The 15,656-nt window shown below is 39.4% G+C and overlaps 1 protein-coding gene across 6 annotated transcripts in view; it reads right to left on the bottom strand.

Moving 5' to 3' along the window:
• Window positions 1–6,944, bottom strand: part of PPP1R12A (protein phosphatase 1 regulatory subunit 12A) — a 221,214-nt gene extending 214,270 nt beyond the window's left edge. For 5 of the 6 annotated variants that reach the window (XM_071218972.1, XM_058308481.2, XM_058308479.2 and 2 more), the window contains exon 1: window positions 6,410–6,898. In XM_071218972.1, the coding sequence (XP_071075073.1) occupies window positions 6,410–6,646 (237 nt within the window). In that variant the 5' untranslated portion in view covers window positions 6,647–6,898. Of the gene's footprint in view, window positions 1–6,409 lie in introns of all 6 variants that reach the window. The other variant, XM_058308478.1, reaches the window with a different exon arrangement.
• Between the last annotated feature and the right edge of the window lie 8,712 nt (window positions 6,945–15,656).

The following is a 15,656-nucleotide window of genomic DNA, read 5'->3' on the forward strand; positions in this document are numbered from 1 at the left end:
TCAATAAAACTGTCATATGGTAAATCATGGCTATAACTTCTCCAACCTCAACTTAAAATAAACTCAAAATGACTGTTGGAGGTCTTCAATCTTTCAAAGGAGTGTACCAAAATATCAGTACCCCATCTTTCTGACATGATTGTCAGAAACTTTTAAAGAAAGGTGCGGTGAAAGATGGCCATTTTTTTTGAGACAGTGAGACAATGAACATAAGAACGTCAAAAAAATGTCAAGAAGGAACATGTTATAGTAGTAACAAACGAATGTCCTGTCCCTAACCACTCCAAAGAAAATGTTTCTAATTATCTTTTTAAAATCATCTAACTAGAGTTTTTTAAAAAGTACAAGTAATTTTCTTATATCAACAGCATTTACTAAAAATGGGGTAACAAATGAGTGATGAAAAAATTTCCTCTGTTCCATCTAGTGCTTCTACCTAGCTGTACTAGAAAATGCTCAGTCACAGCTTGCAATCATACAGTAGCTGAAGCACGTTAGAGATGTACTTGGTTATGACACTTCAAAGTCAGACCGCAAAACTACTGCCAGGAAGTCGAAGGCAGCAAATACAGAGAACGTATTATAACAGCAGCAGTGTGGGCACTGGTGCCCTCCTAGCATACCTCATATATAGCTAGGACTGTCCATTTATTTGCAAGAAGTGAAGAAGCCAGTTTGGAATTGGGAGATTTTTATTTCTTTAGGTTTTGGGTTTTTTAAATGGATTTAGGATGATTTCAATAAAGAGTTTTGAAAACTATCAGCATAAAGTGTTACAATTTTTCTATAGAAAAAACCATATAGGGACGCGGATTTGGCCCAACAGATAGGGCATCCGCCTACCACCTGGGAGGTCCATGGTTCAAACCCAGGGCCTCCTGACTCATTGATGAGCTGGCCCATGCGCAGTGCTGATGCACGCAAGGAGTGCCATGCCACGCAGGGGTGTCCCCCGCGTAGAGGAGCGCCATGGCAAGGAGTGCGCCCCATAAGGAGAGCCGCCTGGCGAGTAAAAAGTGCAACCTACTCACACACAGAGAGCTGGCGCAGCAAGATGATGCAACAAAAAAGGGACAGATTCTGGGTGCCACTAACAAGAATCCAATCCGACACAGAAGAACACGGTAAATGGACACAGAGAACAGAAAACTGGGGTGGGGAAAGGGAGAGAAATAAATAAACAAAACAAAACATGTAGAGAAAATAATACTGCATTCTCTTTTTAACAAAGATTTTAATACAATTTATAAGTGATTCAATATGCTGTTCCATCTTATCCCCCACCAAAAAAAAAAGTAAACGGGTATAAACTATAAGCTATATATTCAGTTTTAAACAGATTTCTCATATATAACATTAAAATTATTCTCTAATAAGTGATTCAATATTACCTGTTTCCAGTCTCTTTTTCTTTTCATTGGAAAATATTTTACATACCCCTCAAAGAATACTTCTAAAGAGTTACATTTCAGAATACTATTCAGCAAAACAGGCTTGGATGAATCGCTTCTCAGCCTTTCGGCTAAGATCAAGTGTAGGCTTGGATGAGAAGCCCAAGCAAGCACTTAAGACTGCACTAAAGTATTCCTTTTACTGACAAGAGAGGATTCACATATTTTACAAAAATGCTTCAAACAGCACCTTTAAAAGTTGGTAAAATTTGCATTTTAAGAGCAAAGGGATTTAATACTAAACTTATCTGCAAGTCTGTTTGCACTGAAAAATAGCTTCTATTTTAACATTATAATAGCATAGAAAGTGCATTTAATTCTACTCTCTATTCCCCTATAGGACCTAGCTCAGGCTTTTATAATGTTAAAATTAATTATTAACTACTGGATATAAGATTTTTCTATCACCTAATCAAGTACTAAATTGGTTTAGTATTTTTAATAGGAAGAGCAACACTGGGCAAACTGGGAGTGGGGGAAAGATATTAAGAAGCTTGATAAATGTATTTTCTCTTTTCCTAGCTAAACCAATAATACATTAGTATACATTATTTTTTTAAATTGCATAGAAGATCCACAAAAAAGTTCTTCATTTCTGTTTCATAAAAACACAAAAGTTCTCAATAATCCAACAAAATTTCAAAAACACCTACTATATTCAAGAACAACATTCTAAGTGTCTGAATGTGAAGGTTTCAGAGATGTATCTGGCAAGAGACAAATAACTATATATCTATGACAAAAGGTAAAAGACCCAATTCAACAACCTTTGGTGAGCACCTGCGATGGGCTCAGGCTCTCAAAATACAGAAATGGGAAGACTAGGTCTTTACAGTACACCAGGGAGGACAAACTTATAAACAAATGCTATTCAGTAATAGGTTTTAATAGCAGCAAACAGGCAAACTCCAAGGTACAGTAAGCACCCCAGAAGACAGTCTCTCTCTAGTGCCATAGAACTACACAATTTCAAGTGACAGAAATATCCCTTCTGGCTATAAACTGGGTAGAGCCCTGAAGAATGACTAGGATTCTGATTGGCAAAATAGGAAGGGACACTATTCCCAGTAGTGGAAATAGCAAAAAAAATAAAGAATAAAGATATTGTTCAAATGGAAGCAAATCACAAAGGGTACAACATATAATGGAGATATAACTAGTATAAGCTAAATGATGAAATGCTTTAAGTCTAAACTTTAAGGAGAGGAGTGACAAAGTGATATTGGTAAAAGATTAGCCTGATAGCAAAATGAATACTGAATTGGACCGGGGGAGAACAGTGGCAGGGAAAGCAATTAAGCTATTACTAAACTTTAGGGATAAAATTAATAAAGATTTGAACTAGGTTGATAATGAGAACAACAAGGAAAAGAAGTGATGCAAAGGTGACTGTAAAGCAAGAAAAGACAGAGGAGAAGATTGATTGGGTACATGTAGACAGGAGAATGAGTAAACAGTAATTAAAAATTTTAAAGTTTGATCTAGAGATTAATGACATCATTAACAGAAATAGGGGCATCAATGATAAGAGTAGGCTCAGTGAATAAAGACTTCCTTGAGGCTGAATATAATGAAATTCCTGACTACAATGTAAAACTGACAATTGAATTAATAATACTCAGACTTAAACAAGGATGCTTGCAAAGTATAAAAGTATATTATACATAAAAACTGATGTTAAATTATTAAAATAGATTATATAACTGAATTACAACTATTAAAATCTACATTTGAGCAGTAAGAATCCTCTGAAGAAATCACAGGTATAGAGGGCTGTTACTCTACGGATAGAGAGGGTTGACCTGTATTTTGTATACTACTAGAGATATTTTTTACATAAAAATCACAATATATTTAATTATATTTAATACTAAATTAATACTTCTTATCAGCAGAAAAATGGAAATGAGAGTTTGGAGTCCTAGAGAAAAGTGGGAGCTGGAGATTGATTTGGAAGTCACTGGTACAGAAAAATTAGATAAGATTTTAAGGTATGATCAAAAGGCTAAAGACAGAACTGACTTAAAGATCTGAAATCTCTTGGAAGAAATCTCAGTCCTTCATTTTATGCACACCAGTATCAGCAGAACCAGCAATAAGGCATTCTGTAGACAATGCTAACAGTCTCCCAAAATCTTTATAAAGAAAATAGATACAGATACATAGAACTTTACCAGCTAGTTACAAAATAAGAAATGCCCACTGATAAAATGAAAATCTGCCCTAGACTTCAGTTCTAGAAAATCAGAAATAATATCACACCTCTAAATTAAGTAGTTTTCTAGATAAAGGAGAGTAGGGAGTGAGAGGGGTAAGACCAAGGCAGGGAATATGACTGAAACACTACTTTTATTCCTAAATGTATGTTTATGTACAAAAAGAATAGCTGAAAATTGAATATCTCCTATAACTTTTGAGACAGCACACGAAACTATTTAACAAAGAAACCTTTAAATATAAACTGCTTATATTAAAAATGGAAGCAAAATATTAGGTTAAGAAATATATTTGTGGGTTTAGTTCCCTAACACTTTTCCCATGACTATGAAATTTAAGACACTCGATCAAAACCAAAAAAGTAAATATTCCAAAAGACTAACCGATAACGAGTAAAAACATTTCAAGTATTCTAAGATCTTCTGGGAGAAACTATTCAAGGACTATTAAAGAAATCAATGGATGATTTTAGGTTTTACAATTTAAGTTATGACAGCAAGCAGCATTCAAAAGATTTTTTCAAAGCTTAAAATTTATATTCCAGTTCATTTTTAAAAGTTTTATTTATAGCCTTTTACTGTCTATTGTCCTGTGAACTCTCTGTTCTCACAATCACAATGGGAAAAAAGTATAGGAAGAATTAATACGAAATACTGAATGGAGAAACAAAATTTTTAATGCTTGATATAAGGAATGTGCAGATGAATTACAAAAAGATATTATGCAAAAGGTTTATGCATAAACCTGGAAACTTCTGCTTCAGTGCCTGTCAGCTAAAACAAAAACAACTGAATAATGCTAAACTAATCACTGAATTCAACTACGGAGGAACTGATAAGTCCAATAATTCTTGCAACACTGTGCAATATAAGAAGACTGTTAAGTATTTTTTCTTTTCCTACCTAAACCGCTATTACATTAATGTATTAGAAATTTTCCTTTTTCACTAAGCAAATAAGTGGGTTCCTCCACAAGTATACATTTCTATTTAACAATTTCAATAAAACATGTTGCTGTAAACAATCCATTATACAATTATCCTCACTTCAGATATACAGTAATAACTGTCTTTTAGAATCAATTTCATACCAAAATGTGTAAACTACACATGGAAAAAATTTTAAAAGATTAATTTTATGTAATTATCATATTGAATGCCAAAAGTTTTTCATTCTCAACTCCATGTTTTTAGAATCTAGAATTATGCTATGCCTCAACTAAACCTCAGAAAAATAACTTTGCTACACATTACAGAATCTAAATTAATGGAATAAGGAGCCAAAGAACATGTATATCTTACTTGATGCCACATTCTGAACTCCAGATTTATCCTGCAATTTGTCAGTTATTCCAATTCATCCATTCAACTTTGTAAACAAAGGCTAAAAGCCAAATAAATATAAGATGAGAATTCAACTGAATAAAACTTAAGATAGTCATTATTCACTAAACAGGAAGCAGTAAAAGGAAAACTGCCACCACACACCTCACCTGTTTTTAAAATGCAGCAGGCTAATATGCATGAAATATAAAGCCTTAAGTTTCAGCTTCTCAAACATGTTTTTGCTACAATATTATTCAAAATAAAGCTCCAATCTTCCACATATAACCAAGACAACTTTGAAATAGTGCACAAATCTTTTCATTGTAAGGGGAATTACTGCTGTAAAGTCGTTTTTTAATAATTCCAAGTTGCCACCTAAGAAAATGGAAAGAGGCTATGTCTTGTCACCTACGACCAACACTTAAAAATTGTTTTTTTTTAATGCAGAACTCTACGCGGTTGTGTTGCTTTTGGCCTGTTAAAGGCAAAGCAACATTATCTCTGGATTGCCAATAGTTTCTCCTTATTTGGCTAACATTGAGAGATCCCAATCAGACTACTATAAAACTTTAACATGCACAAAGCATCCATTTTGAGAAAAGTTTGTGACCAGTTTTCTTTTCACCCACCCCAAAAGAAAAAATTCACATCTCGGTAACCGACTTTGAAGAGTGCTAGGTACTTATTCGTCCCTTTCTAACCCCAGGGCACACCCCAAGACCTGGGACTCAAGGAATCTCTGACACTGCGGCAAACTCTTCCCGGACAAGACTCCAGATGAGCATTCCCGTCCAAGGTGGGCTAACACTTTAGAATGCTCCCTTATTCTGCCACTACCATCCTCTCCCTCAGTGAATCAGATCACTAATTACCCCGTTTTCCCCTCCTCGGTGACCAAGAGTAATAAAGGAGAAAACAGGAAATCGTTCGCTCAAGGCATTCGGCTTAGGGCTCTTGATTACCATTATTATTTATAATCAACTCCAAAAGAGTACCAACAAATCCAATGCCCACCTACAAGCCAAAGATGTCCATCTACCCAAGTGTCCCTACTGCCTCTTGCAAGTCGTTTCCTTCAGCACCCTCCTTTCCCTCAAATCCATCTCTGACACTGGGGCCCAGCACCCCTCGTCTGGACCCCAAATCCCAGACACACGTCCACAAATGGCCGTGAGGCCCAAGGGCAACCACAGTCCCTTTTCCCCCCGGTCCCGGAAACCACCCGGTTCCCAACTCCAACTGTTCTAAAAGGGGCCCCAAGCCCAGCTCCCTCCCTCTTTCCCTCCCGGGATGCCGCCCCCTCACTCCGTGGCAGGGAGTCTCTGCCGCCCCCAACCTCAGGAGCGGAGAGGAGGCCCTGGCGCGAGGCCAGCGAAAACCCACAGGGTCATGAGAGCCGGCGGCGGGTAGCACAGACCTGGTGCAGGGCAGTGAGTCCGTCCACATTGGCGTAATTGATGTCGGCCCCACGGTGCAGCAGCTTGAGGACCTCGTCCGTGTCCCCACTGGAGCAAGCGGCCAGGAAGACAGCGCCATCGTCGAACTTCACCTTGGTCTTCTGGCGCTTCACCACGGGAGGCTCGAGGTCCGTCTCGGAGCCGATCCAGCGCTTCAGCTGCTCGTTCCGCTTCTGCTTCGCGTCCGCCATCTTCATCCCCTCTCCTGCCGCCGGGTCTTCTTATCGCGAGGGGGGGGAAGGGGGTAGCGGAGAGGGAAGAGAGGAGGCTGGGGGTGTGTGACTGTTTCTATGAGTGCGGGCCAGAGGAGGGCTGGGAACCCGGAGACGCTCGAGACTTCCAGTATCCCACAGAGCACTGGGGCGGCGCGCCCGGCCGAGCGGACCTCCCTTCCTACCACTAAAGCCCTCCCGCCCTCAGCCGGGCCAGCCGTCACCCGCGGCCACAGTAACGTAACTTCGCGAGATTCGGGCAGGGAGGCGCCCTTTGGCCAGTGCGCATGCGCCCCGGGTCAGCGACCGCCCCAGGAAGAGCGCTCCCGCGAACTGCGGCGGGCGCGGCCGGGCCACCGGAGGGAAGCGGGTGTGGCTCGGACCGCCAGCTCTGCGGGGGCTGGGAGCAACCTGGGAGGGGGGTAGGGTGGGGAGGAAGGTTGTCCTTTCCGGCTAAGGGCTCTTGGAGTTGCGGACGCCAACGTCGGGCTGCGAATTCTGCAGTACAGATCTTCCTCCAGGGTCGTTTGCTCAAGACGGAGGATTTTCCTATTGGCCTGTGTTATTTGAATGGAATGGAGGATGGGTCGTGAGTTGGGTGGTTTCTCCTTGCAAGGAATTAAGATGAATTGGGGCATTTCAGTAATGATGAAAGTGAGGTATGTGTAGCCGAGAGCTTTGGTTGTAGTTACCCGAACCTCAAGTCGAGGGGACTGCCAAGTCCCAAGAGTTGACCTGCAGTGGCTTCCTGCCAACTCCGCTGTAAAACGTCTTTCCTCTTGTGCCTGCTTTTTTTTTTTCCCCCCCTCACGCTTATTTTGGGTCCTCTTCCTCCGCTTTCAGTCTTAAAACTGCTGGGTGCAGGTTATGTGAGCTTAGCTCAGCCTTGTTTCTGGTCCTGACCTTTTAAGGGATTTCTGGTTTGCACTCCATCGCTTTCTAAGGATAGGGAAAGACGCAGCTGCTTCTAAGATTCAAAAAAAAAATGTTAATATAAGCAATTAATTCAGCCAGTATTTATTGACTACCTACTGTGAGCCAGTCACTGTTGGAGGCCGTAAAGATACAATGAAGACAATGATATCTTTTTTTTTTAAGTGTAAATTAACATTTATTTTTGCAAAAAAAAAATGGCATTTAGCTACAGAGATGGTCATCCTAACAGCTTATTTATTTAAGGTACTAAATTCTAGCATCTCCAGTTATGATGTTTTAGGACAGGTAGATAAACATTACAGGTTTTATTTATTAATCACTGAGGAAATAAAATATAATGGAATCTATAGAAACCAAAACAGGGTAAAAATCTGTCAAAGGTTAATTGACCTGTGCTGTTTGGGAAAATATTAGTATGATGCACTCACTTTAAATGACCAGAATTAAGGCTCTGAACCAACTGTCATAGATCAATGCTGATCATCAGACAGCAATCACTACTGCATGCTGTCAATGAACCTATTGTTTTAGATTGTAAGGTGGTACAATGTGGAATAATTTTGATCAGCTGTAAGAAATTAGAAATAATTTTCAAATTAAAAGTGCTATTTAAGAAAAGAGTTCACTGGCATTCTGGAAAGTAACATCTGTTACCCTTACTTGGCGTTCTTTTTTATTTTATTTTTTGTCTTTTTTTAATGTTACATTAAAAAAATATGAGGTCCCCATATACCCCTCACCCCCCTCACCCCACTCCTCCGCCCATAATAACAACCTCCTCCATCATCATGAGACATTCATTGCATGATATGTTTATTTGAACCACCTCCTAAAGCCATGAGCTCAAAAAGGACTTAACTTTGCCTTATATGACCCCACACACACGCCTCCCCCCCAATTTTGTAACAAATACTAATACCCTATGAACGCTTTTATCTACATTTTCCAATTGATGGTTTTCTAAGAAACTTATTGTTTTCATCCAACTATTTTTCAGAGCCAAAATAAAAAGTCATAAAATCTTACCATTGAATGGAATGTTAGGGATCATCTAGAATGAGTCCCCAAAGCACTAAATGATTTACTTGATAGTACCCAGAAGCAGAATTAGGATTTGTTCAGCAAATACTATGCACCTGTTCTAGATCAGGCGTTGATTGCTCTAGATACTGAGAATACATCCGTGAATAATTCCATTGTCCTTACTCCCAGCATGATGCCCTATCCAGTTGACTACATTGCAACCTATCATCCTGGGAAATACAAAAAAATGCAGTAAACGCTGATTAGGAAACCACCTGCCTGTAAGACTTGATTTTCTGAATCACAGTTACTTGGAGAGTTACAGAATGCAGCTTAGGGTTTCTGAAAATACTGTAGGAATAGAAAGTGCAGCATGCATAAAATATACCATGTATATATATTTTTTTAAGATTTATTTATTTCTCTCTCCCCACCCCCTTGTGGTTTGCACTTGCTGTGTCTGTTCGTCTTGTTTCCTTAGGAAGCACTAGGAACCCAACCCTGGGCCTCCAATGTGGAAGGGCCTAATTGCTTAAGCTACCTCCATTCCCTGCTTTGTTGTGTCTCTCATTATGTTTTTCTTCTTGTGCCTCTTAATGCATCATCTTGTTTTGTCAACTTGCCGCACCTGCCAGTCACACAAGTTTGCTGTCTTCTTTAGGAGGCACCAGGAAGGGAACCATGGACCTCCCATACGGTAGGCGAGAGCCCAGTCACTTGAGCTACATCCCCTTCCCTATCATGTGTATTTTAAAATATAGGCCAGAGAAGTTTGGTAGTAATCAAACTTGATTCAAGTGTTTTTGTCAGCACATAAAAGTAATAAAATAAACGTGAATCATATTTTTTTTTTATTTTATTTTTTTAATTGACTTTGTAATAATATTACTTTAAAAATATATCTGTGAGGTCCCATTCAACCCTACCCCCCCTCCACCTCTCCCCCCCCCCCCCAGCAACACTCATTCCCATCATCATGACACATCCATTGGATTTGGTAAGTACATCTTTGGGCACCTCTGCACCTCATAGTCAGTGGTCCACATCATGGCCCATACTCTCCTCCATTCCATCCAGTGGGCCCTGTGAGGATTTACAATATCCAGTGATTGCCTCTGAAGCGCCATCCAGGGCAGCTCCATGTCCCAAAGACGCCTCCACCTCTCATCTCTTCCTGCCTTTCCCCATACCCATCAGCCACCATGTCCACTTTTCCCAATCCAATGCCACCTCTTCTATGTGGACATTGGATTGGTTGTGTCCATTGCATCTCTATGTCACGAGGAGGCTCAGATTCCACATGGATGCTGGATGCAATCCTCCCACTGTCAGTTGTAATCACTCTAGGCTCCGTGGTGTGGTGGTTGTCCTTCTTCAACTCCATCTTAGCTGAGTGTGGTAAGTCCAATAAATCAGATTGTAGGTGCTGGAGTCTGTTGAGGCTCAGGACCTGGCTATCACATTGTCAGTCCAGAGATTCAAATCCCCTAAATATATCTTAAACCCCGACACTAACTGCACCTCCAGCACATTAGCATGAAAGTCTTATGAAGAGAGATCCCATCTGAGTCCAGATTCATCACACATAAACACCATTTCCAAAGAGGGGCCATCTGACCTGGTAGTTAACCCCATCGGCCATGACCATAACTCCCATGGGTCTCTTTAGCCCTCAAAGGAACCAATATCTGGGGGTTGCATCTGCTTTATCTGTCTCTCAGACTCTGCTCAGTTGTGCTTAAGGGCAATCCTTCTGCCAGCCTCCAGATTCTTTTTTAGAGACTCGTAGCCATATAAACTCATTTCTCCTTTCCATTTCCCCCTTACATTAGGTCAAACAGCATTTTAAAGTCATGTTATTTTATGTAGACAGGGATATTCTGCTGATCCGCATTGAACCTTCCATATAAGGTCATTTTCCAGTTGCATCATCAGTTGGTAGTTGATAGTGGTCCCTCGGTGCCAGGGAGGCTCATCCCCAGGTGTCATGTCCCACGCTGGGGGGAAGGCATTGCATTTACATGCTGAGTTTGGCTTCGAGACTGGCCACATTTGAGTAACATGAAGGCTGACAGGAGGAAATTCCCAGGCACAATGTTGCTCTAGGCCTTGTTCTTATTTTAGGCTTATCAGCTCACAAGCATAGTCATTAGCATCAGGGGCTCACTGTTGAACCCTCACTCCCTCCCGGTCCCCGCCGCTGTACCTGGGAGACTGTCGCTGCTCCCCTAGGGACCACGACAGAGCACCACTGGCCAGGAACCCAGTACCCCCCCTGCTGTGGTTTTTAATTGTTGCCACTATGAGTATATCCAAACATTACCATGCACCCTGGACATATGTTCTGTACAGCTCCCTGTCAGCCATATATCACCTGTCATTGGTATCCCATACCAGTATCCCTCCATTGCCATTGTTGAAACACTCTGTGATCCAGAACTCCCCGAAATTTGAAGCCCAATATGATGTCATGGTCCCTTACTAGGGAATGGCTTATAGCGATGGGTTTAAAGGTTAGATAAAGAACTTGGATAAAGTTAGATAAAGAACTTAGATAAAGAATGTTGACTTGAAAAAATTCTACATCCTATCTTTTTCTTTTTTTTTTTTTCCCCCTAATTATTCAGCTTCTCTTCACAAGAGTCCTAGACCACAGCAATGCATATATATAATATACAGCACTCCCATACATCCACCACAAAACGTTTTTCCTTCCACAGCGATACTCTTACACCCTATTCACATCATATTTACTTAACGTGTTGTACAGAGTCTGAGACATTAGCTTTCTAACAAGGTGATATCTGTGCTTACATTATGATGCATACTTTAGGATACACAGTTCTTTACATTCTTAGTTATCCTATGTTTTACATTATGGTTTACATTATCAGTCTGTCATCTCCTATATGTTATGGTGTAATATTACATGTTTTATATCCATCCTTGTGTACTCTCAAGAAACTCCTCTCTTACCCCCCATTTACCTTGGTTCCACACATTTAACGTTCATTTTCCCTTCCACCTTGGTGCCCACAGTGACAGCCAACCTCCGTTTCCTGAGGAGCCACTTCCAGAGATAGATGGAATAGTGTTCAGGGCCTAACTTGCTCAACTGCCCCAATGCCCTGGGAGCCACCCTTTCTCTCGAGGGATACAGTTCCCTCTATTTGGTGGCATTAGTCCTCCCCAGGATATGGGTCTACCCCCACTCTCACTACTTGGGTTTCTACCCCATGGTGACACCCACTCTGGCAGAATGAGCATTTAGACATTCCCCAGGAGCCCGTCCTACATCAGACCCTCCCCTCCGAGCATTCTAAACAGGTAACCCTCTTTATTATATTTTGATATGATTTTCTCGGCATTTTACTCTCCACCAACACCTGACCCTCTCCTGTGTTCGTATGCTACCCCTCCCTCCCCCCACTTTTGGGCAATGTTACCCATCCGTCCCTCCCCAGCCACCCTCAAACCCGCAAAGCCCCAACCAAAGGCAACCCCTTGCCCCCCTTTTATCTCTTCTTTGTGTTCATACTTACCACCATCTCGTCTTAAATTCCACCCCTGCAGACATCAGCTCATATCCTTCCTCCACCCTCCGATTTCCTGTAAGCCTATCGTTCAGTCTCTTGCTATCTAGGGCAGCTTGTTTATTTCATATCATTGAGGTCATGTAGTATTTGTCCTTCAATGTCTGGGTTGCTTCACTCAACATAAGGTTCTCAAGATTCATCCATGTTATCACATGTGTTTGTAGTGTGTTTGTTCTTACAGCCGAGTAGTATTCCTTTGTGTGTATATACCACATTTTATTGATCCACTCATCTGTTGATGGGCATTTGGGTTGATTCCAACTTTTGGCAATAGTGAACAATGCTGCTATGAACATTGGTGTACATATATCGGTTTGTGTCCTTGTTTTCAGTTCTGCTGGGTATATACCCAGCAGTGGTATTGCTGGGTCATATGGCAAATCTATGGCTAGTTTTTTGAGAAACCACCATACTGTCCTCCAGAATGGTTGGATCCTTCTGCATTCCCACCAGCAGTGGATGAGTGTTCCCCTTCCTTCACATCCTCTCCAGCACTTGTATTCTTCTGTTTTTTTCATAGCTGCCAATCTTACGGGTGTAAGATGGTATCTCATTGTGGTTTTGATTTGCATTTCCCTGATAGCTAGAGATTTGGAACATTTTTTCCTGTGCTTTTTTGCCATTTGTATTTCTTCTTCGGAGAAGTGTCTGTTTAAGTCTTTTTCCCATTTTTTAAATGGGTTGTTTATCTTTTTATTGTGAATCATATATTAATAAAACATAGATGGTTAACCATTTCCAAATGCTACCAGCTCCCTCCCCCAAAATGGGTTAACATGGGTTATTAATATGCATTTTTCACTGAGTTTAGCTTTCCTTCTTCCTCAGCTCTGGGATCCAGCTGGGAAGCTCTATGTTAATCTCACTGGAACTATTCTTAAACTGCCACCTACTTTGCCCCTTTAGGGAGGATTTTGTTGTTGTTGTTATTACTGAATTAATGATACTGAAGACCTGTGGCTAATTTGGGACAGGCAAAACTTGTTATTTTTTTAAAAAAGCAAAACAAATCTTTTCACATTAACTTAATAGCAAAAAGAACTTAAAAATTGCCCAAGTATGGGTCTCTGAGGTTAAGAAATGCAAATATTTTCATTTCCTAATGGCCTCTAAATAGATTGGGATTCAGGGATGAATTTAAACTCCTTTAAGACAAATTAAGCCTTAAAATAGAAGTGCAAACTAGGTTGTATGTATCAATTTGCTGATTGTTTTTCTTTACTATAGCTATTAATCATGTTGGGGCCTTTAATTTGCTTGTTAATTTTCTATTTAAAGGATTTTAAAGTATTTTTCTAAATGCCCATACAGACTAGATTTTTTTCTTCTCTTTCTCTGATGTAATATCACCTAAAAGTCAAGCATAATATGATACTACACTTATAGTCCAATTTATTATTAACCACTAGAGAATAAATAAAATCTTATATGTGTGTATATGTGTGTGGACTTCGCTTAGTATTAACCTATGCAATGTGGAGACTTATTTCTATCAAATGGAACTTCAAACACTGATTCTTAATCAGAAAATATATTTGATCATGTTGTAGAATATGATCACTGGACAAGAAAAGCAAAGTCAACCAATCAAAAAATAAATCTCAGGGTTAATCTTTGGTTCAGTAAAAGTGGCTAATTGCTATTTGACAGGAATATGTAGAAAGATTTTAAAGTCAACCAATCAAAAAATAAATCTCAGGGTTAATCTTTGGTTCAGTAAAGGTGGCTAATTGCTATTTGACAGGAAAAGGTAGAAAGAAGCTCTTCTTCGTTAAAGAATTTAAGGACTTTTGGCATCTAAGTTGTTTCTTTGCTTGTTTAGTTGATAGCCCACTGCTGTGCCAGCCTCTACATTCTTTATAAACTAGTGAAAGTATATATTACTATTATGATGTGGCATACTAAAATCCTCCCAAACCAACTTTCTGTTCGAGGTATCTTCTTTCCCATTAATTTTAATTATACAATTGGCAATATAGTTTGGTACAAAAAAATGTGTGTAAGATACTGATAAATACTTTTTTTTGGATAAATATTTTTTATTTATCTTCTCATCCCTAATTTAAACCTGAGATTCTAATTTAAATTTATGTGCTTGAGAATAGAATGGTCAACAAGGCAATTTGGTATATATCTAGTCATTTCCTGTACCCTACACCTCAGCTAGGTTATCATCCTCTGTATAATAATTTCTTTCCAATGTTCTATTTAGGAATCTGAAGAAAAATGAACAGACTATTAGTATCATTAAGACATTCACCCCACCCACAGAGTTGACCTGAATGAACACTGAACCACCCTAACTTTGCTTCAGACTCCATTTCCAGACCAATCCTGATTTCTAGAATATAGTATCTAGCCTCTTAAAATTCAATGGGTCCTTCTACTACTCTGACACTCAGTTTACTTCTAATTCTTGAGGGTACATTTTCTGCCACATCTGCCTTGCTTCATCCCAACCTAACCTTAGCACAGTTACTTGTAGCTGATATTCCCATAGGATTATGGTCCCCACAAACTGGAAGTCAGCAAGTACCTGACAACAATCCCAAGTGCAGGCATAGTGCTAAAAAGATGATGACACATCTCCAATGCACATGACTAGCAACCTTTATCAGACGTTCATATAAATTACTTAATTTAGTGTTTTCCAAACTTTATCACAATTTTTCTTAGCTCCAAGTACCACAAATACTATTAATATTATTTACTTAATGTTTTCATTAGGCTTTTAAAATTAAATAGATTTGTCTTGAAAGAAGATTTCCTCACTTTGATAAGTGGAAAACTTATTTCCAATATACATAAGTGAAAGAAAACCGTAAATAAAATTAAAAATATATATATATTATTAATTCCAGGTAGATTGGCTCTCAAGGATCTGACCCAAGGGCTGCCCTCAATTTATTAAGGACATATTAGTATCAACCTGAGATTTTCTATTTAACATAACCAAAATATTAAAGAATATTGAAAACAGAATAATTTTTTGCTAAGTAATTCACTTATTTTAATATCCCAGCTACCTAAAATTATCTCATATACTACACGTCTATATGTCCCACACTTTGGGAATCACTGGCTGACTTTAATTCAGCTTCATGCACTTGTTTTAAAGAATAAATGAATAATGTATTTGAGAAGGGAAATAAAATTTCAATTTTCATTTTTTTCTTATATTTGTTTCTCTTCCCTCCATTTAAGCTGATAGCAACTCTGTTTTTGTTTTTTTTTTTTTTTTTGCTTCAGGGGATGTTTGTGGCAGGGAAGAAAGCAGAAGTTGCTTTCAAAACACTTTCCTTCCTTGCTTGAAATGGCCAACCCCAAATTTCTATTTAATAAGAGTTTAAGGCTAGTAATCTCATTGGAAGTAGTGTAGGAAGCGCCTAGGAACTTATGAAGCTGCATTTGCATAGATTTATAGATCACTAAAAAAGCAA

Source organism: Dasypus novemcinctus, chromosome 12, assembly GCF_030445035.2.
Source record: "Dasypus novemcinctus isolate mDasNov1 chromosome 12, mDasNov1.1.hap2, whole genome shotgun sequence".
NCBI lineage: Eukaryota > Metazoa > Chordata > Mammalia > Cingulata > Dasypodidae > Dasypus > Dasypus novemcinctus.